This window comes from Pinus tabuliformis, chromosome 7 (assembly GCF_031772625.1).
Source record: "Pinus tabuliformis cultivar Carrire ecotype Pingquan chromosome 7, CPIR1, whole genome shotgun sequence".
NCBI classification, from domain to species: Eukaryota; Viridiplantae; Streptophyta; class Pinopsida; order Pinales; family Pinaceae; genus Pinus; species Pinus tabuliformis.
The window spans coordinates 264895613-264918606 of record NC_142293.1 but is presented as its reverse complement, the minus strand read 5'-3'; the positions used below and the strand labels follow the sequence as shown (position 1 = coordinate 264918606).

Sequence of the window (22994 nt, the reverse complement as noted above, 5' to 3'; positions counted from 1 at the left end):
AGCACACCATTTTGTTACCCATGTTCTGTTGAGGAAACAGACCATTTAAATACTAGAATTATTAAATTTCCACCATCAAACATGGGTAAAATTTTCAGGCTGGGGGTCTTTAGTTCAAATATAAATGCTAATGGGGATTTTATCCAACTCAAGTTTAATATATGCATTGGAAGAATTCACAGCACTATGTACCTCATGTCCATCAACTATGACAAAATCTTCTACACAAATATTTGTTACCAAGGAAAACTTTAAAGGATCACCCCTCTTCCCCAGAATATCCAGATGGAGGGTGGTACAACCAATAGCCAATACAGCAGCTGGTAACCTCAAGGGATTTGAAACAGTTACCTATGGCTTCCCTCTCAGTGGTATGCCTTGGGCAGCTAACCCTTGGGGCTATCTTCTACACCAATATACAAAACTACAGTCTGAATTTAAGGGGAATAGAGACCTGTGTATTAAAGGAAAAGAAAAAGCAATCAAGCAGTATCAGATATCTATACAATCGGTATCAACTTCACAGATATAGACAAATGAATATGGCAAGAAAATATACTGGCTGTATTACTCAAACATAGATCTTCCACCTCAAAGAAGAATAGTTAAGAATTCAAAGTAAGCATAGTTGTCACAAGGCTCCAGCAAATTATGAATGATGAATTCTTTTGATGACATCAATGCCTGAGAATCTGTTTGTTAGGCCACCTTTTGTGCACTCTGTATAAGAGACATCGGCCCAGACTTGAAGCCATAAATTTACCAAGATATCCAGTGGCAATGTGGAATGGAGTCCGCAGGAATTTAAATAAATTTTTTGGCAGCTGGAGACAAATCATTCAACATCTGAGAGCAACGAGAAACTACACAAGATCAGAAGTCTACAAGAACGACAGCATGAGGAACAGTTTTGCAGGTCAGAAGCAAGCATCAAGTCTAGGTGGCAGGTAACAAAGTCATGGGGCATGTCAAACAGGCAAAACATGACATCAGGCAACAGATCAATGGAACGCACCGGTGTTCACTCTAGCAGAAAATGTTAAATGCAAAATTCAAGTTTGCTAAGTAGCAGAAAACATCAAATGAAATGCAAGGCAACTTGCATCAAATAAATTATTGCAGGGAGAGACCAGCATTGCGAATTCTGACAGCAGGGACTGAGTAGTTGGTTCTCATCCAGTTCTAGCAGAAATATTTGTCAGATATAATCAGAGGATCTTGATGCTAAAAACAGAGAAGCTGTTCTGCTGATTGATTTGTCGTGATGGATGATATACTCCTGCAGGTACAGAATGGAGAAGATGCATGCACAATATGGAGAAGGTTGAAGGAAACGTGTGAGACTTCAGATAAACGTAGCTTTGATTCTTCAACAAAAATTAATCAATGAATGGATTGAATTGATTTACAATGAGCAATGAAGCTCAATAAATAATACAGATGTATTTACAGAAATAGAAACAGCAAGTTTCTACTAAGAAATAGAAACAGCAAGTTTCTTCTAAGAAACTGCTAATAAGATCACAGACGATCTTATCCGAATGAGCATTAAACACTAAAATAGCTTTATTCTAGTACCCTCCCTTAATGCTCAATCTATTTACAACATCTATAGAGCCTCTGAATTTTACAAACTTATCAGGACCAAGGGGCTTGGTGAAGATGTCTGCTGGCTGCTCCGTTGTGGGAACATACAGCAACTGAACGGATCCGTCTTCAACAAGCTGTCGAATGTAGTGACAATGGGTTTCCACATGCTTTGTTCATTCATGGAAGACTGGATTCTTGGCAAGTTTGAGCACTCCCTGATTACCACAGAACAAGGAAGTAGGACCTGCCTGGGAAACATGCATATCCGCAAGCATACGTCGAAGCCAAACTGCCTCACAAGATGCCTTAACTGCTCCCCGATACTCTACTTCTGTCGAGGAGAGAGCCACTGCCTGCTGCTTCTTACTAGTCCAGGTGACAGCACTGGATCCCAGACTAAACACATACCGAGGTGTAGATTTACGGTCATCAACCAAACCGGCCGAGTCAGAATCTGTGTAACCACTGAGAGTGGGATCCGAACTCCGAGTGTACAAAAGTCCATAATCAGGAGTGCCACGCACATAACGCAACACACGCTTCGCTGCTATCCAAGCTGCTATCCAATGATCAGCCTTAGGAGCTGACATGGGATAAAGAGATTGATTTTGGCCTTTATCCTTCACATCTCTCTGTTGTACTTTTATTTCTTTATTAATAAAATTATGTACCTAAGGAAACTTCTTTATCACAAACCAAAACAATCAGGTGCAAAAGAATCCCGTGAAGGAAAGTAGAATGTTTTGGAAGAATATTTCTTATTGATGTCAAAGGAAACACCAGCTCAAGGAGATAATCACTTAGGCTTGTAGAGGACTTCAAGCCCTTTCCAACAAGTATTTACTTGCCTCCTAATTCCTCCTCGTTGAAGAGAATTAAATTTTACAAGTTAAAAAATCCATATTTTTGTCTCTCTTCAAGTCGGCCTACATGAACTTAAGTCGGCCCCTCTGCAAACGACGTGTCTATTCAAACATGGACAAATTAGCATAAATAGACATAATGACTCCTATATTCGCTCATCCAACTCAATCAAGCAAGACAAGAAGAAGCTCGAACCTGAGGCAGAAAGGCAAGTTCATAGCTCATTTACTTAGAAACAAAGATAAGGGAAATCGTTTGAGTTTTATCTCTGGATTTTTATAATTGTTCGGATCCAGGTTTGGCAGATTTCTGTTCAGTTTTTAGAGACATTTTTTGCTGGATTTGTTGCCTTTTGTGGAAGTTTTCGGACCTGTATATATTCCCTTCCTTGGAGCAGACCTCAGATCAGAGTTTCAGACTTCATACTTTGACTTTGGACCTGTAATAAGTGACATATCTGAGATATGTTCGGACTGGTATTTTGGACTTCCCTTGTGCACAGACTCAACATTCACCTGGAGCAGAATTTCGGCCCTTGGAGCAGACCTTTCAGAGCATAGACATCGGCCGTTTTTGGAACAGAACTTTGGCCCTTGAAGACTGTAATTTCGGCCTTGAGGTAGACCTCAGCCCCTGAGGTAGGACAGACCTCAGTCATCTGCAATTTTTGGCCTCCTACACTGAATGTGACACAGTTAAAACGCAGACTGTGGGTAGTTCAGACCTGAGTCTTGTTTGAGAGCAGAATTGGATCTGTTGTGAGCTAAAGTTGGAACAATACCTAAGAGCAGAGATTTCCTAAGCAGTTTTTGAAGAGTTTTTGTGCAGATTTGAAGCCATTGTTGGAACTTCCTTTTGAAGACTTGATGAAGCAGACTTATGACCATTGTTGGAGGTGCCTTTTGAAGACTCGATGAAGCAGACTTCAAACCATTGTTGGAGCTGCCTTTTGGATACCTTGTTGAAACAGATTTGAAGAAGATATTCCTGTGCAGACTTGGAGACAGCCTTCTAGCAGATTTGAAGCTTTTGTTGGAGGCACCTCTTGAAGAAGATCTTTTGTGCAGACTTAAAGACATTTTTTAGTAGACCTTGTGAAGCCTTTTGGACCAGTTTGTGAAAAGATTATTGTAGCAGGTATGAAGTCCTTTTGAAGATGTTTTGAAGCAGCATTCTTTGGTCCATGAAGTTTTGAAGGAGTTGAAGGTTGGAGCCTTGTAATAGACCAGATTGGAGCCTGGATTTGTTGAGAGGATTGGTATCCTCAGTTTTGACCAAGTTGGTGCTTGGATTTGTTCAAGGTTGGAGCCTTGAAGGAGTAAGAGATTTTGTTGTACAAGTTGGAGCTTGTACTTTGTTTTAGAGGATTGGAGTCCTCACTATATTCATCAATAAAATTATTTTTGTTCTATTTCTTGTGTTCTGGTTTAATTTGTGATTAAAATCTTAGCTGGCAGAATATAACAATTGAACGAAACACTGATTCACCCCCCCCCCCAGTATTTCCAACAAAATGAAATAATGAAAAATGAGTGCAATATCACTAGGCTGTGAGACAACACAAAGAGGAATATGAGTAGGTTATCCCAAAAACGAAAACCCTATAAAAGGGAGTGTCAGTGAATATAACAGAACCTACTCATCGTCTAAAGCAATATTGAAGAGGTCAACACCAAATGCCTATCAAAAAATGTCTTCTGGCATGGGTTGGACTACATATAAGGTAGCTGAGGCTAATCATTAGTAGCATCATTGGACTCCTGGGGGCAGTTTGGGCTAAAGAGGAAGTAAGGCCACTCCTAAAATCCAAGGTTGAAGAACCCCTAAACAAGGGCACGAAACTAATAATACATCTCTAAATATGGGTCCTACACAGGTGGACTTACCAAGCAATTATGATAGTCCTAGAAGTCCTTAATGTAAGATGGCATGAAGCTTGGACAGTGTGGGTTGAAGAACAAAGTTAGATGGTCTTATCGCTATCAAACCAAGTAGCTATCAGCCTCTTAGTGCACTAGATAGGAGGAAAGGCAAAGGTAATCTAGGTAATAACAAAGACAAACCTTGATAAGAGACATTCTTGATTATAAAAAGCTAAAGCGATTGGTTTTTGCATGCTTTCTTAATATTTAACAACTTCCTTTTCTCTAACAAAAGAGAAATTGAGCTCAAATAAATAAATAAATGTGTGTATATATATATATATATTATATATATATATATATATATATATATATATATATACATGTTTCATTTAAAACAAACCCAGAACATATTGGAACATATTGGAATTAACTATAGGAATAAAACTCTCCCACATAAATTGTGTACTTTAACATGTAAATAGGAGGAAAGGCAAAGGTAATCTAGGTAATAACAAAGACAAACCTTGATAAGAGACATTCTTGATTATAAAAGCTAAAGTGATTGATTTTTGCATGCTTTCTTAATATTTAATAACTTCATTTTTGTTGAAGAATCTAGGGCAAGTGGGATTAATGTGATTCTTCTAGACTTTATAACAATTTGTGAAGTGCTTTTGCAATTTATCTTAGCTTGATCTTCTTATTATTATTAGTGTGTGTTTGCTTCATCAAACTGCTATCAAAACAAAGAGACAAGAACACAAGATGTTTGGCTTTCTGCCAAGGCCAAAACCTCTCCCTCTTGGAGAGGAAAACCCACACATAATTCTTCTTATAGAGATTCCAATTGACGAACACCAAGACCTGGACCCTTGACCTGTTAAGCCATTCCAAGACCAAGACACCAATCCTCTTCTTCGTCACTGCTGAGATCATCATCATTACTACTGCTTCATCAAGGTCATCTTCACTGAGATATTTATTATAACAGCGAGATCATTACTGCACCTCCATTGTCACATCTTCACTGAGGTCTTCACTGCTTTTTACTGAGATTATTTCTACACCTTTAATGACATCATCACTATAACAGAGAGATCTCGATATTGAGATATGTATATATCTTTGACAGCTGCACAGAGATCTTTTCATGATCAATACTTTGTAACTGAGACCGAGATCATGACTTCATTCAAATCGTGTCAAAGCATGTTACTGTGAGATCTGTTTATCATTCATATGCCGAGACAGAGTATGCCAAGAGTGTGATACTATGGAATCACATCTGTGTTGAGACAGAGATTATCATCGCAAATATAGTGAGCGTAATCCTTCCTTGCACCGAGATCTAAATATGCCGAGACTGTTAGTATGTAGAGAGTGTATCTCTTCATCACAAGTACATGACTGCGTTTCAGAGTTTATGCCGAGATAGTGAGTCACAAGATTGTGACTGCGTCTTAGAGTGTTTGTCGAGACAGCGAGGGTTACCATGATCTTTCTCATCACATGTATGCAACGATTGCTAGTCTGAGCTTCCTGTAATCACCACTGTGGCTTCAGGGGTATCCGAAATAGTTTCTTCCTGTAATGCGGATCTCAGACCATCTGAAAATCACAGAGAATCAAGTTCTGTTCCTGTTCTTTTGCGTAGACCCCAGCCGCATATATATAGTGGTCAGCCTATGCATTTGAGCCGACATGACAGTGTGGACCGTTGTGTCTTTTGAGCCGACGTGACTGTACTTGTTAATTCATTTGCAGGCTGACATGTCTGTTCATGTTAATTCATTTTGCTTGCTGACTTTTTCAAGGAGATGGTGCTTGTCTTGGAGGGCTTTGATCTAGACACTAGGTTGACTCTTTTACATTACATATAAGCTCAAGAAGAGCATGACATTGACTCTTTGACTTTCCTAAGAAATGAGCAAGAAACTCATTCTTGTAATTCACAAAAAATAATATTTCTTTTTCTTGACAAGTACAAAGATCAAAATTACATTTGTAAATTCCAAACCTAGTTACACTTTCTTCAACACTTTTCTCTAACAAAAGAGAAAATGAGCTCAAATAAATAAATAAATGCGCATATATATATAAACATGTTTCATTTAAAACAAACCCAGAACATATTGGAATTAACTATAGGAATAAAACTCTCCCACATAAATTTTGTACTTTCACATGTCATTTAATTTCAATTTATATGCAACACAAAATATTCACTATAAGAAGCTAATATAGTTAAATAAGTCATACCTAAGGGGTCAATGCACCAAAGGTATTCAGAAGTTGGATCTCCAGTGAATCCACCCTCTTCTCCAAGAATGAGATGATCCTTGAATTCCCCCCTGACGACTTCTTGAATAGCAAGCTCACTACTTCTATCAGTGCTGGGATAATAAGACCAAATGTGTAATTTTATCAAGTTTTAATTTTAGTAATTTTAGAAAGCAAGTTTGACAGAAGAATTAATTGTTCCAAGAAGCTTAAGATTTTCAAAAGCCTGTTCTTCCATATTTTGTGTTGAAGCAGCTGAGGAAAAATTATAAACAATGGCAAATATTAATTTATGGTCTAAATGTTATTAAAATTCATCTTGAATCCTTGGGCAAAAACATGTCTCAAATACTCAACAACTTACCCCTATGGAAAATAAAATGACACTTTTCTAGATCAAATGGCAACTAAGCTTCACAATAAGCTTTCACACATTTTTTCATGGTTGTAATACATCTATTAATAGATCCATAATTAAGCTAATCATCAAAGCCTTGATTTTCCATCAATAATTTCTCACCAAATTGCATTTGCTTCCCTTGAAAAGTGTGAGGCATATCACACATCCCAAATGGAATGCATGTACCACGCATTGTTGTGAAATATGTCTTCAATTAAGATTTCCTTTCTTGCACAGCTATTACTGTAGCTTCAAAATTGTTCAAGAAATGGACAAGAATTAAAGGGTGAAGGCTCTAACACATGAGAAGTTGACAAGAAACATTGATGAAGACAACATGAAAATTTGAAAATACTCACCTACAATAGAACTGAAAATTGGAAATGAAGCAATATGTGAGGAAGTTCTTTGTTTTAAAAAAACACCATACAAAAACAAAACCTCATTAATCAATTTAGAGAATCAAGAAATCGAATGAACTTGCAATAGCAACATATACTCTAGAGAAGATTGTGTTTACTCCTTAGTATACATAAATGGTTGAAGGAGACCAAAAAATAGCAAATATGACATTTTGTGATTTGATCAAAGCAAAGATTAAGACAAAGCAAGTCAACATATCCAACAAATACTTGTAGAGGATGGTATGAATACATGATTACTAGTTGAAAAAACTGTTCTTGGTAAATTTTATTAGATTGGTTTTACTTGGAATTATTAGTGAATGTGAAGTGATGGATATGTGGTGATCCATATAATGAAAATAAATCTAATCTAACATGTGTTTCCCCTTTCACCTTTATCCTTCAAATGGGTTTGAGAAAATCGCAAGGAGATCCAAAGGGAGGGAAGCTTCGCTTCAATGAGTACTCCTCTGATTTCACAAGTCAACCAGTTGCAAGGAGATCCAACACGATGAGAAACTAGCTCACACCTCTGATTTCACAAGTCAACATTTTATTTCCCCCAATCTTACGATAAAGGGTAAAATTGGTTTTCCCTAATTAAGTATCCCACCAACAAGTCCTCTTTGGTCATGCGTGAGGATCAAGCTACACTTGCAACGACATAGAGCATATCAGAACTTGAAGGGGAAGGTTCATTACTAAGCAAGAAAAGAAATATAATCTAAAAGCACAAATTTAAAATTAAATGAAAATAAACTACTCTAGTGTTTTGCAGTGCAAGGTTAATTTTAAGCCCAAAGAAAGCACACCATGAAAACGAGACAAGAACACACAAGAGGCCCCCCCGTTGGGTAGGGGGGAATTGGGATGCCTAGGAGACTCTCCTAGCTCCCTCAAAGATTACAATGGTTGCTTTGTGCCAAGTATCCCTTATGAATAAAGGGAAAAGTTGTTCTAATACCATTCTACAAAGTAGATGGTTATGGGTCTCCTTTAGGTGCTTTGGATGATCAAACTTCGTGAAAATTAGGAAACACTTCCCCTTATACTTCCATGGACCTGCAAAAAGCAGCAGGAAAAAGAGAGTAAAAGATGCCCAAAAAAAGCTTTGGAACACTCGCAATTGTTAGTACAAAATGGCAAAAAAAATATTAAGTAAAATCTAGATTAACAAAGGGAAATTCCTAGTGTAAAACAACCAAGGAAAGCTAAGTTTAATCAGTTTTTCTTGGCTGATTTTTGTGGCTAGTAAGACAGCAACAAAAGAATCCTTTCAATTGCTAGATTTAACAAAAGAATTTCACAAAAACAAACCAAGAGTTTTGGGAGAAATTTTTTAGAGAATGTGTAAGAAGAGAGGGAGAGAATGGAGTCTTCAAAGCAATTGGAGACATTTGGTGCTAAGTGGGATACTCCAACCAAGGAGGATTCCAAATCTTCAAAGCTTGAGGCACCTGTAAAACTTCACAAAATCCTTGCCAAGAAAACTTGTTAATAGATAGGTGTTCCCTACACATGAAGCTTAGAGAATGTGTTAGTCAACCAAGAAGCACATACAATCTAAAAATTCAAAATTTAAGAAAGCAAATATACTAACAAATAACAGACTTTGATAGTCTATTCCTACGGGGTGACAACACCCCTTCAAAGGCCTATTACAACAAAAATTTCAAAGCAATATAATTAAAACCATTATACCTCAACTCAACTCCAAGCTACCACACAAAGATTGTTAAAATTGGCAACTAGGGTCAAACTCCATGTGGGTCATCTTATTAATGACAGCTGATATTTTTCTTGGATCCCTCTCATCGAGAGGTGTAGGATTGATCTAAAGATCATCTGATTTCAATAAGTATTCATGGAGATATGAATTTATTTGTGTTATGGGATAATTCATCAAGGTCGGCCAGCAACCAAATCAACCCCACATGTGCTCAACATTTTAGTATAAATAGAGGTGCCTTGAAAGTCATTTGGACACATTCACAACTCTCTTGTGATCTCTTCCTCTCCATTTGTTTGGGTTTTAATGGAAGGAAGAATCCCTAAGAGAATACGCTGATCTAGGAGGTTTGCCCTAGCCCTAGACAAAGAGATCTATACGCTGCCCTCATCTACATTCATGGAGAAGAATCTTCGCTGTCCAAAAAGGGAGGCTCTTATATTGCAGCAAGGATAGGGTTCAACGCTGCCCTAATGATGCCCTAACGCTGCCATAAAGAGCCCTAGACGTGGAGAAGGAAAAGGTCTTCTAAGAAGCACCTACGCTGCCCTATTACAGTCAATGAAGCCAGCCCTATGGATGCTGTCCTAGAGGAGAATTATCTCATCGAAGAGAAGCACCTTCGCTGCCCTAAAGGAGGCTCCTAGCCGCAGAGAAAGAAGGGTTCTATTCACAGCAAGCCGCAGTCCCTATCACACCTACAGGTCTACGTTAGGAGGGCATAAGGCATGCTGGGGTATGACAAAGCCAACGTGGGATGTAGGAGTGCTGAAGAAGGGTAACCGTAGCCTTGGTAGGGATGTTGCAGCCGATGTGTGAAGGCTGGTAGGATTGCCCTAACCAGTTCATGACCACATTGTGAAGGCTGTCATAAGTGCTGTCCAGCAATGCCGCAAACAGCTGCATGACATGATATAGATGATGATAGCACATTGGGACAGCTATATGGTACTTAGCAGCAAGTACACGAAGCATGAAAGGGACAGCAAGCTAACATTGGGACCGCTGTACGGTACTTAGCAACAAGTACACGAAGCATGAAAGGGACAGCAAGCTAACATTGGGACAGCTGTATGGTACTTAGCAGCAAGTACACGAAGCATGAAAGGGACAGCAAGCTAACATTGGGACAGCTGTATGGTACTTGGTGCAGCAAGTACACAAAGCAGCTATGGTGCAGCAAGCACATGGGTGACAGCATGATGCAGCAGTGGGACAAGGTACAACAGTGCCAAACACTGGGACAGCAGTGCAGCATAAGGTGCAGCAGTATGATGTGTACAGCATGGTCATAAGGTCCAGCATTGTGATGATGGGTGCAGCACGGTGAGGTGTAGCATGATGACGAGATGCAGCGCAATGATAGGTGAAGGAGTCACCTTGGAGAATTAGTTGAAGCAGCATCTCTTCAACTGATCTCACGTATCATCTTCTTAGAGATGATCTATGCTCTTATCTAGATAAGTCAAAGTGTTGACTTCTATTGTAAATGCACTATCTCTCTCTCTGCTGAACTATTGAAGAACATATAAAAAGAATTGATCAAAGGTTTCCCCACATTGGGGTTTGTCCCTGGCTAGCGCCACATCTTGTGTCCTCTTGTCTTGGCTTGTCTTCTGCGATTTATGTTTATGTTCTATCTGCAATTTACTTTAATGTTGATGTAATTGCTAATCTAGAAAAGATATTGAGCTAACTGTGAAAATTGAAATAAATTGCTCTAGCATAGAACATACCTAAAATTAACAAAGATCAACACCATGTAGCCTCCAAAACCTTCTTTTATTAAACAATGATATAGCGATTACAATGTCTAGCAGCAATTCTCCAAACTCTCTCAATCTTCAATACTAGCTTCTACAAGAGGAGGGAGCTTCAATTTATAAGAATTGAGGGAAAAGATCCCAAGACAGGAGGAGATCTCAAGACAGGTGATAATCCCAGGGCAAGTGTGAGTTCCCAAGTGGCCAATGCGTGTGCCAAGAAAGCGATGTGTATCCCTCCAAGAGTGCCCATGCACCTCCAAGTGTAGTGTGTATCCCATAGTGTGATTTCATGTCATGGGGAAGTCAAAGTTGAGGAGGAGTGATTTCCCACTTCACTTTCATCCAATTTGAGCTTCCTTGACACCTAACTTGAACTTCAATTCGACCTCCAATTCGTGGGTTGATTTGCCTCCCAACTCAGCCTCCTTCATTACTCTAACTCAGCCTCACTTGGCAGCAAACTCGTGAGCCTCTTAACTCAACATATTGACTTGTTCTAAGTCCCTCTTGAGTGCTTACTCACTCCCCCTCAAGTGATTGAAAGACTCAATTTAACTGGAGACATGATTCCAGCATGTTCCCAATTACTTAATACGTTGATTTTTTATGTCTTTTTCCTCACTTTTTGAGTAAAAGTGATTTTCCATGACGAAAAATTAATATTTTCCACCCAAAAGTGGGTACTGTTGACCAGTACCGGTCAACTACCCATGCAGTGCCCCCCCCTTTTTTCTTTGCAAGAAGGGGCAGCACCTGATCAGCGTATCCGTGCCATCCAGCAGTCATCAACAGCTTGATCAATCTAATTGTAAACCCAGTCCGAATGTATTAATTGTAAATAATCTTAGCAGATATGAGTCGTGTATTTGAATTGCCTAGGTGGACCTAACTTTCTAGTGGTAATCTATGTCCCGGGAGGTTTTTTGTCTCACCGATCCATGGATCAGCAGAGTTTTCCTTCAAACCTGACCCCAAAGTCGGGATGGATTTTGTCATTGGAATTTTAGGAAAATCCTAGTGTGTTGATCTGCTAGATTATAGTTGTGTCGCAGAACTGGGTGTTTTGTGAGGGTCTGTATTAAGTGGGTTTGTCCCCTTGAGATGTAAATTGTAAAAAGTCATGATGTAATGTGTCTTGAGGGTCGAAAAATGTTTTAAATCCCCTCATGAGTCCTAAGTCCTAGGTCCTAGGTGATGTTCCCAAAGGTTTAGTTCGATGATCCATTTAAAAAATGAAATAAAATAATAAAATAAATAAAAACTAAGAAATTTAAAATTTTTAAAAAAAATGAAATAAAATAAAAAAATAATAAAAAAAAATTAAAAATTTAAAAAATTTAAAAAATAATAATAAAAAATTAATTGAATAAATCGACGGATGAGATCAAGAGATGTTTTGATCCTCATCAACGGTCGAGATCATTTCTACATGGATCATTCGAACTAGCCGTTGGGATCATTTCCTTTATATAGAGTCTTAGGTGGTCATTTCAGATCAATTGGATCTGTGGGTCTGAGACTGAAGAAGCTCTCTTGTAAATCTGTTTCTGGTTAATAAAAGAAGACTTTGGGGTCCATATCTTGCTGGTGTTACTCTCTTGAAATGCTGTGAGATTGTTTTAATTTTCTGCATATGTTATTTTCAGCTGTTAATAATAGCTTTCTGTAGAGTATTGTGAGCACAGGTATCTTGTTCACTTGCTAGGGTTTGGGTGTTGTTAGGGTTTCTGAAGTAATGGCAGGTATCTCCATTACTGTTTGAGATCTAGCAGCATTTTTGCCTTCTTTGTTGACGGTTGTTGTGAGCTGTGCAGAAAACATTTTCTGAAGGAAATTTGTGGGCGTTCGGGGAAGTTCTCGGCTGAACCAGCCAACTCCCACAAGCATTTTTGCTGAGCCCAGTTGGATTTGATCCTGGGTCTATCATTCGGTTTATTTTTTTTAGTTTGCATGAGAGATTTTCTGAAGTTCTTCACAGTGACGATCTGAAATTTCTGTTCTTTAAAGTGTTTTCCGTGCTTACTGCTGAATCTGGCTGTTAAGGGGCCAAATCTGTAAATTAATCAGCTGTCTTAGGGTTTCAAATTTTTTTGTTCCAGGGTTTTCAGTTTTGATTTTATGTATATATTATTTTTGGATGATCAGGTCTATTTCACGGTTTCATGATGCAATCTCAGCAGGTTATCCGCACACGAATCCTGACGTTTAGGTTCTCATCTTTTGCTGGGGAGGTGACTGTATGTGAGACAACGTTTTAAAAGCAGGGTGTCCAGCTGCGTGAGCGACAACTGAAAATTTTAATTCCAGACTTTTGAGGATCAGCGTAGTTCTGGAATACACCTGGGGTTTCACCTGGAATTAAAGCCCTGAATGGCATCTGTGTAAGAAGATCACGCTGTTTAGCTGTCCGCCGCTCATCTGGTGATTGAAGCTGCACAAATCTGAAGATCATTGGCATCGCGCGCGGAGATATCCTACCTATCACCTCCCAGCCTCCGTCTGCGTGTTCAAGCTAAGTCGTATTTCAAGTCTGCCATCGACAGTGCTATCGTTGCAGTTGTTTTCCATTTGAAATTCAAGTGATAAGCATTAAAATGCGAGTTTCAGTTGATGGCTAGAGAAAATCCGAACCCAGTCGAAATCTTTCAGCAGAAATTCTTCAGTGATCGAAGCATTTGCGTGGCCTGGTCGTGGATCTCCTGGGTACATTTCTTCAAGCACCTGCGTGGTTACGTTTTCTCGAACAGCGCCCAAAGGAACTCTACCATCGAAATGATCTCAAATCGTATTTGCTCATCGTGGTCAACTGTGCTTAAGCCGGGGCTATGAAAATCGTGAGGCAACCTGAAACGGCGTGAGGCGTGTTTGCTTTTGATGCGGTTCTCTGCCATATTCATCGTTGGCCCAGCTTTGTCTGCTACGAGACCACGTCCTGCAAATCCTGCGAAATCGATTCTGAATTCTTCGTGGCCGCCAACAGGTAAAATCGATTCAATTTTTCTCTGCGTCTGTGCCCAGGTGTTCTTTAAATCGCTTCTTGAATTCCGCCATTAGCGTTTCCTGGTCGAAGGTTTGTGGTTCTGCGTCAAATTTTTTTTCTTTGACTGGTCACGTATGTTATGCGTAGGTTACTCTCAGCGTTTTATTTTCATAGTTTTACATTTAGACTTTAAAGTTTGTTTTTTTTTTTAATTTAACGTTTGGCTTTGTAAATTTCTTTAGATTTTAATTTATATTTTTAGTTTAGTTTCGTTATTTTTATTTTCTTTCAGATTTTAAATCTTATTTCTTTTAAGTCTTTTATATATGTAGAAAAGGGTTAGCAATAGATTTAGGATTAGATTTTAATTTAGTTAAATTCGATTTCATTTAGTTTCATTTTATAAATTTGTTTTCTTTTCGTTTCTTTTAAAAATATATATAAAAATAAAAAAAGGAAAATGCGATTTTGCTTTAGGATTTAGATTTTAGATTTTTTTTTTTAATTTTGACTTAGCGCTTTTTTTTTTAATTTTTCATTTTTATAAAAAAAAAAAAAAGGGGATTGATTTAAATTAACTTTAGTTTAGTTTAGATTTTTCTTTTTAAGATTTAAAAAAAAAAAAAAAAAAAAAAATTAAAAAAAAAAACATAAAATTTTCGTGAAAAATTATTTTTACCAGTCTCAGTGGTTTTCATGTTATATCTTTCATGCTGGGATCTAAATTTTCAAGTCGAGATACGAAATTGATATCTGGTTAATGATTTGCGATTCTCGGGGTGTTTTAAGGCATTTATCTCTTCAAAATTTTCGGTTGCCGGATATCGTTTTGGTCATGTGATTTAGCTGATTCCTTTGATGACAAATGATTGTTGTTCACAGTTCATGTTTCTATATCATCTAACAAGTAATCGTTTTAACCACAATCTCTTAAGGCACTGGTCTGCTAAGTTAATCAAATCCATCGAGTGCTTTTTTATATCGTATCTCGTGTCTCCCAACCAACTGGTCGACAGTTGATCTCATCATCTCACAGGGACTACCCCCCTTAGCCGCGGGAGACAGGCTTAAACGGAGGGATCGGGGATAAGAGTGACAGCCCCCAGTCTGAGGGTTGTCGTGTCAATCCGCGCGACAACATTTTTTGGCGCCGTTGCCGGGGATAGAGTTTTTCTGTCCCTGGAGTTTCATCGACATTCATCTTCTCATCTCTCATCTCTCAGTTGAGCTGGCAAATTCAATATTTTTGGCATCTTTTCATCCCATATCAGCAGCATCTCTTGGGGTTGTTTCTTGTTTGGGTGGCGACTCCATTTTCTCATTTTTCCCAGACAAGAAGCCTTCCTCATATCTGCTTGTGATTACTTCTTGGATCTTAGAATCAGATTTATTGTTCAAGTGGCGACTCCACTTCTTTCATCTCTTGATTTTCTTGAGCAGAGATCTAGTTCTATCATTCATCTAATCCCTTATCATTCATCATGGATTATTCATTTAAGCCATGTCGTTTTACTGAACGTCTCCATGATCTTCCGAAAGAGGCCGTTGGTAAATTATTTAAGTTCTCGGGTGGTGATTCGGTCACTGTTGGACAGCATTTAAACAGGTTTACTTGTGTAATGATCTTATATTGTAGATTTCCTCAATATAATCATGCAAATTTCAAGATGCGTCTATTTGTCCATTCATTAGAGGGTGATGCCTTGAATTGGTTTAATAATTTTCCTAATGATTTTTTCACTTCTTTACAAGACATTCTCAATGCTTTTAAAGATAGATATGATAGTCCAAACAGCTTGCCTTCTACCTCTAAAATTGTGCAACAGAATGAAAGTAATTTGATAAGCGGTCCAGCTGAAAGATCCCAAGACGATTCATCATGTCAGAATGTGTCATCCACCGGAAATATTGCAGGTCAAGTTCATGATAGTGAAAAATCAGGGACAAATGACAATGAAAGGGAAGAACAAAAGCAAATTATACGAGATCTAATGATGCTAGTGAGAAATATGGAAGTCAACCAAACTAATTATGTCAATGATGTGAAAACTTTATGCACCCACCTGGAAAAACGTAATAGGGAGATTGAGGTCACGCAAAGTCACCATGCTAAAGAAATTGAGGCCATGAAGACTAATCATGAAACAGAAATTAGAATCATGCAAAGCAAGATGTCAGTCTTAGAGGAAAATATGGTGACCATGAAAGCTGATCATGATAGGGAAATTGACTCTATGCAAAACAAGTTATTAACTATGGATGAGGAAATGACTATCATGACGTTCAATCATAACAATCAGTTGGCTGACATGCAAGCGAATCACAAAGAAGAAATAAATTCCATACAGCATTACTTGATGGACATAAAGGAAAAGAACAATAAAGTGATAAAAGACATGGAAGAACACCATGTCAGACAAATCAATGCTATGAAGGTTGAACACTCTAGACAGATGGATGCCATTAGAATACAGGCTCAAAGGTTTCAGCAATTGGAAGATGAAAGAAACCAGGTGACATCAATAGATCAGGAACCTTCTCATGTGCTACAGCGAGATTCATCTTATTATTGGGAGGTTATTGATTCGATTGAAAGATGGTTGATTGAAGGTGATCCAGACAGACTTAAAAATGATAAAGATCAGATGCAAGATGAAGAGAGCCATAGCGCGCATATCTTACATATTTCATCTGATGGTTTTGAAACAGAAAGTTCTAGGTCATCAGTAATTCAACCAGCCAGAAAGAAAAAGCGCAAGAGAAAGAAAATAAGAAGAAGATTTGACGAATCAGACGGTCGCGAGCAACTTGATTTTCGGATAGGAAAGAGTCCTACCTTATGCAAAATTGGACATGGTACATCCGACAAGCAGCCGACAGATTTGCCTGAAAGCAGGCAAATGCTCAGTATGCACTATATTGAACACATCTGATGCCGTAGGGCATCCTTTGTATCGTATTTCTAACCCTACTCCTTGTTTTTTCCGCATTTTTGTTTCTGCTTCAGATAGTTAATAAATGAAGAGCTTTTATCTTTATTGTGCTTAATGTATATGCTGATTTTTTGGATGGACGCTACTTATTTTTATATGTGTGTTGTATGGGTGCAGATTCTGGATTCTCACATTCCTGCAAGCAACAACGTGTCCCCAAGTAGAGCCAGATGTTGACCAGTACCGGTCAACTACCCATGCAGTGCCCCCCCCTTTTTTCTTTGCAAGAAGGGGCAGCACCTGATCAGCGTATCCGTGCCATCCAGCAGTCATCAGCAGCTTGATCAATCTAATTGTAAACCCAGTTCGCATGTATTAATTGTAAATAATCTTAGCAGATATGAGTCGTGTATTTGAATTGCCTAGGTGGACCTAACTTTCTAGTGGTAATCTACGTCCCGGGAGGTTTTTTGTCTCACCGATCCATGGATCGGCAGAGTTTTCCTTCAAACCTGACCCCAAAGCCGGGATGGATTTTGTCATTGGAATTTTAGGAAAATCCTAGTGTGTTGATCTGCTAGATTATAGTTGTCGCAGAACTGGGTGTTTTGTGAGGGTCTGTATTAAGTGGGTTTGTCCCCTTGAGATGTAAATTGTAAAAAGTCATGATGTAATGTGTCTTGAGGGTCGAAAAATGTTTTAAATCCCCTCGTGAGTCCTAAGTCCTAGGTCCTAGGTGATGTTCCCAAAGGTTTAGTTCGATGATCCATTTAAAAAATGAAATAAAATAATAAAATAAATAAAAACTAAGAAATTTAAAAATTAAAAAAAAAATGAAATAAAATAAAAAAAATAATAAAAAATTTTAAAAATTTAAAAAATAATAATAAAAAATTAATTGAATAAATCGACGGATGAGATCAAGAGATGTCTTGATCCTCATCAACGGTCGAGATCATTTCTACATGGATCATTCGAACTAGCCGTTGGGATCATTTCCTTTATATAGAGTCTTAGGTGGTCATTTCAGATCAATTGGATCTGTGGGTCTGAGACTGAAGAAGCTCTCTTGTAAATCTGTTTCTGGTTAATAAAAGAAGACTTTGGGGTCCATATCTTGCTGGTGTTACTCTCTTGAAATGCTGTGAGATTGTTTTAATTTTCTGCATATGTTATTTTCAGCTGTTAATAATAGCTTTCTGTAGAGTATTGTGAGCACAGGTATCTTGTTCACTTGCTAGGGTTTGGGTGTTGTTAGGGTTTCTGAAGTAATGGCAGGTATCTCCATTACTGTTTGAGATCTAGCAGCATTTTTGCCTTCTTTGTTGACGGTTGTTGTGAGCTGTGCAGAAAACATTTTCTGAAGGAAATTTGTGGGCGTTCGGGGAAGTTCTCGGCTGAACCAGCCAACTCCCGCAAGCATTTTTGCTGAGCCCAGTTGGATTTGATCCTGGGTCTATCATTCGGTTTATTTTTTTTAGTTTGCATGAGAGATTTTCTGAAGTTCTTCACAGTGACGATCTGAAATTTCTGTTCTTTAAAGTGTTTTCCGTGCTTACTGCTGAATCTGGCTGTTAAGGGGCCAAATCTGTAAATTAATCAGCTGTCTTAGGGTTTCAAATTTTTTTGTTCCAGGGTTTTCAGTTTTGATTTTATGTATATATTATTTTTGGATGATCAGGTCTATTTCACGGTTTCATGATGCAATCTCAGCAGGTTATCCGCACACGAATCCTGACGTTTAGGTTCTCATCTTTTGCTGGGGAGGTGACTGTATGTGAGACAACGTTTTAAAAGCAGGGTGTCCAGCTGCGTGAGCGACAACTGAAAATTTTAATTCCAGACTTTTGAGGATCAGCGTAGTTCTGGAATACACCTGGGGTTTCACCTGGAATTAAAGCCCTGAATGGCATCTGTGTAAGAAGATCACGCTGTTTAGCTGTCCGCCGCTCATCTGATGATTGAAGCTGCACAAATCTGAAGATCATTGGCATCGTGCGCGGAGATATCCTACCTATCACCTCCCAGCCTCCGTCTGCGTGTTCAAGCTAAGTCGTATTTCAAGTCTACCATCGACAGTGCTATCGTTGCAGTTGTTTTGCATTTGAAATTCAAGTGATAAGCATTAAAATGCGAGTTTCAGTTGATGGCTAGAGAAAATCCGAACCCAGTCGAAATCTTTCAGCAGAAATTCTTCAGTGATCGAAGCATTTGCGTGGCCTGGTCGTGGATCTCCTGGGTACATTTCTTCAAGCACCTGCGTGGTTACGTTTTCTCGAACAGCGCCCAAAGGAACTCTACCATCGAAATGATCTCAAATCGTATTTGCTCATCGTGGTCAACTGTGCTTAAGCCGGGGCTATGAAAATCGTGAGGCAACCTGAAACGGCGTGAGGCGTGTTTGCTTTTGATGCGGTTCTCTGCCATATTCATCGTTGGCCCAGCTTTGTCTGCTACGAGACCACGTCCTGCAAACCCTGCGAAATCAATTCTGAATTCTTCGTGGCCGCCAACAGGTAAAATCGATTCAAGTTTTCTCTGCGTCTGTGCCCAGGTGTTCTTTAAATCGCTTCTTGAATTCCGCCATTAGCGTTTCCTGGTCGAAGGTTTGTGGTTCTGCGTCAAATTTTTTTTCTTTGACTGGTCACGTATGTTATGCGTAGGTTACTCTCAGCGTTTTATTTTCATAGTTTTACATTTAGACTTTAAAGTTTGTTTTTAATTTAAAGTTTGGCTTTGTAAATTTCTTTAGATTTTAATTTATATTTTTAGTTTAGTTTCGTTATTTTTATTTTCTTTCAGATTTTAAATCTTATTTCTTTTAAGTCTTTTATATATGTAGAAAAGGGTTAGCAATAGATTTAGGATTAGATTTTAATTTAGTTAAATTCGATTTCATTTAGTTTCATTTTATAAATTTGTTTTCTTTTTGTTTCTTTTAAAAATATATATAAAAATAAAAAAAGGAAAATGCGATTTTGCTTTAGGATTTAGATTTTAGATTTTTTTTTTTTAATTTTGACTTAGCGCTTTTTTTTTTAATTTTTCATTTTTATAAAAAAAAAAAGGGGATTGATTTAAATTAACTTTAGTTTAGTTTAGATTTTTCTTTTTAAGATTTAAAAAAAAAAAAAAAAAAAATTTAAAAAAAAAAACATAAAATTTTCGTGAAAAATTATTTTTACCAGTCTCAGTGGTTTTCATGTTATATCTTTCATGCTGGGATCTAAATTTTCAAGTCGAGATACGAAATTGATATCTGGTTAATGATTTGCGATTCTCGGGGTGTTTTAAGGCATTTATCTCTTCAAAATTTTCGGTTGCCGGATATCGTTTTGGTCATGTGATTTAGCTGATTCCTTTGATGACAAATGATTATTGTTCACAGTTCATGTTTCTATATCATCTAACAAGTAATCGTTTTAACCACAATCTCTTAAGGCACTGGTCTGCTAAGTTAATCAAATCCATCGAGTGCTTTTTTATATCGTATCTCGTGTCTCCCAACCAACTGGTCGACAGTTGGTCTCATCATCTCACAGGGACTACCCCCCTTAGCCGCGGGAGACAGGCTTAAACGGAGGGATCGGGGATAAGAGTGACAGCCCCCGGTCTGAGGGTTGTCGTGTCAATCCGCGCGACAACAGGTACTAAGGTAAACACTGTGTAATATTCCAAATGGAAACATACAAATTTAAACAAAGCAAACATAGCATAAACACATACAAAAATTTACAGCACATTTAACAACTGGAAATCTCCATGAACTGCGTTGATCTGAGCCATTTTATTAATAAATAAGAGGGTACAATGTGGTGTTGGAAAGAGTGCACCTAGGCTTGCTCAAGGAAAGCTAGCTAATAAGCCCAAATGAACAATAAGAAATCCCTCTCAAATATGTTGTTGCTCTCCCTTGGCTCTGCATTGAAACTACCTAGAAAATATTTTGTTGGCTACAAAGAACTATTGTTAGGGCCTCCTTGGATGCTCAGAAAATTCCAGAAAATTAACCCCGGCCTCTCCACCAATAACCCACAAAAACCCATGAAGGAATTGGCCAAATGTTGACCTTGGAATTTCAGCCCAATTTTCCCCTAGGGAATGTAGTTGTTAGCTGAGTTGTGGCCCTTGTTTGACCCCTCCAATCAGCCCAGAAAATTTTGTCAAATTAATCTTTGCCTCTCCTCAATAAACCCAGAAAGAGTTTGTCCTAGTTTTGATGCTCCAAAATTGACCCTCAATTGCTTGACCCTCCTCCACAAGCAGAAGATGTAACCTGTAGCAAATGTTGTGTTTGTTGCTCTGCCAAAATGCTGGAAAAGATCCCACAACACTTCCCCGGACTCCACCTCAAGTTTCAACCCCTATCTCCCTTCACTCCTCAACCTCCAAGCATACCTCCTCCAAGAACTGCGCAATCCCTGTGCTGCTGCTACCAATCCCCTCCACAAACTTGCACTCCCTGCTGCTAGTACGAACTAGTATAGGTAGGACTCCCTCCTTGGGCTGGCACTCGAAGTCCACCGAAGCAAGTGTTGAGATTTCTGCTCAGAGACACTCATGTGCTAAAGAGCACTACAGACTTGGCTTCAACTCAAGCATGCTATGTCAAAGACACAATTTCTGAATAGATGAATGAATGACCAAAATGAGTGCCTCTTGCTCTATTTATCAAAGAGCCTCCAAGATGCCCATGTGGGCCCAACTCGACTTTCCCCACCAACTTCGCTCCAATGAGAGTGTCTTCCACATGTGGGTCGTAATTCTCCATGGGGTGGCCCCCACGCTCCACTAGAGCCGCAATATTTCCCTTCCTTCCTAATGTTTGGGCCCCCACTTAATCCCAAAATTCATGTGGGACCTTTGAACCCACATCTCCTAAGTGCAAACATGAAATAAGACAAAATTGGGCAAGATTGATATTTCCCTTAGCAATATTGCTAAGTGGGAATATCACAGTCCTCCCCGCCAAAACGTTGCTTGTCCTCAAGCAACTGCCGAACAATGCTCTCTCTAGTTGTTGCTCCCCATTGTCACTGCAAAAATGTGCCAGGGTCCCAGATGCGCCACTGATTCGTCCCTGACCTCTGCACTGTCCTGACATGAAAGAATCCCTCAATACCAGGATCCCAAGCCATCCTGTCCCACTTGAAGCTCCCCTCGCTCCACTCACTATCCTACCCGGTATAAGTATCAGAAGTCCCCTGTATACCATCAATGAGTAGGGGATCATGATAATGTGGCACTATGCCCAACTCCTCATGAAGTTGTCCTACCACGTAGGCCATCCCATGCACTCCAAGAGTATACTCTCGAAGATACCACCCAATCCCTGTAGAGATAGCGTCTCACGCACATGAGCTTCTCCTGGTATCATCCTACTGGCCCACCTGCCATGCTAATGAAGTCCCCCATGCCATCAGTGAGTCACCAAAGCCCAATGGAAGATCTGAATGATCTTCCCCTATAGAAATCAGCTCATCCCCAAGGGTAGTTGTACTACCAAGTCCTATGATGTCTAGATCCCACGCTAGTCTAAAAAGGGTGCCACTATGTTGTTGCTGCGCAACTTTGATCATGACAGTCTGCCCTCATGCTCAAGTTGTATCCACCTCTCCTGGGACCTGATGGCAAAACATCTATGGAGTCCCAACGCATTTGGACCAAGCACCTCCATGATGTCACCTCCTACCCATCCAACACTCACCCTGATCTGTAGTGACAACAAGGAAAACCAACCTTGCCATGTGATCAAGGCCTCAACGCTCCCCCACATGTCAAACCAAGGGTGAGTTGGGTCATCCCCCGTCCTGATCCCACTCACCACGAAGCAGAGTGTCCAATCGACCAACCAAACCCTCCAATACCCAGAAAGGGTTTGGGCATATTCTAGACAGTTTGGGAGATATTAAAATAATTCATATTTTAATGGAGTCCCTAAGTCTAAACTCGGGGAAAATAAAATATTAATGTGAATTAATATAAAAATCTGTTAGAATGGTCCAAAAGTCATGGATCAAGCCAGATCTAATCTTATCCGTTGATTAGGGACTTAATCTTAGCCGTTGATTTGTCAACTAGAAAAGTATAAGAGGAGGCTTGAGGGTCACTTGGAGAATACACCAAGAGATCAAGATTTCGACTTTCTGGAGCTGGGTTTGCTGCAAAAGTTGAGAGAGTGAT

The 22994-nt window shown here is 39.0% G+C and overlaps 1 protein-coding gene across 2 annotated transcripts in view; it reads right to left on the bottom strand.

Annotated features, from left to right (window-relative positions):
* IMPL1 (myo-inositol monophosphatase like 1) overlaps positions 1-22994 on the bottom strand; it is a 192299-nt gene that overhangs the window by 88703 nt on the left and 80602 nt on the right. For both annotated transcript variants that reach the window (XM_089458050.1, XM_089458049.1), the window contains exon 3: positions 6579-6712. In XM_089458050.1, coding sequence (XP_089314176.1) covers positions 6579-6712 — 134 coding nt within the window. The remainder of the gene's footprint in view (positions 1-6578; positions 6713-22994) is intronic.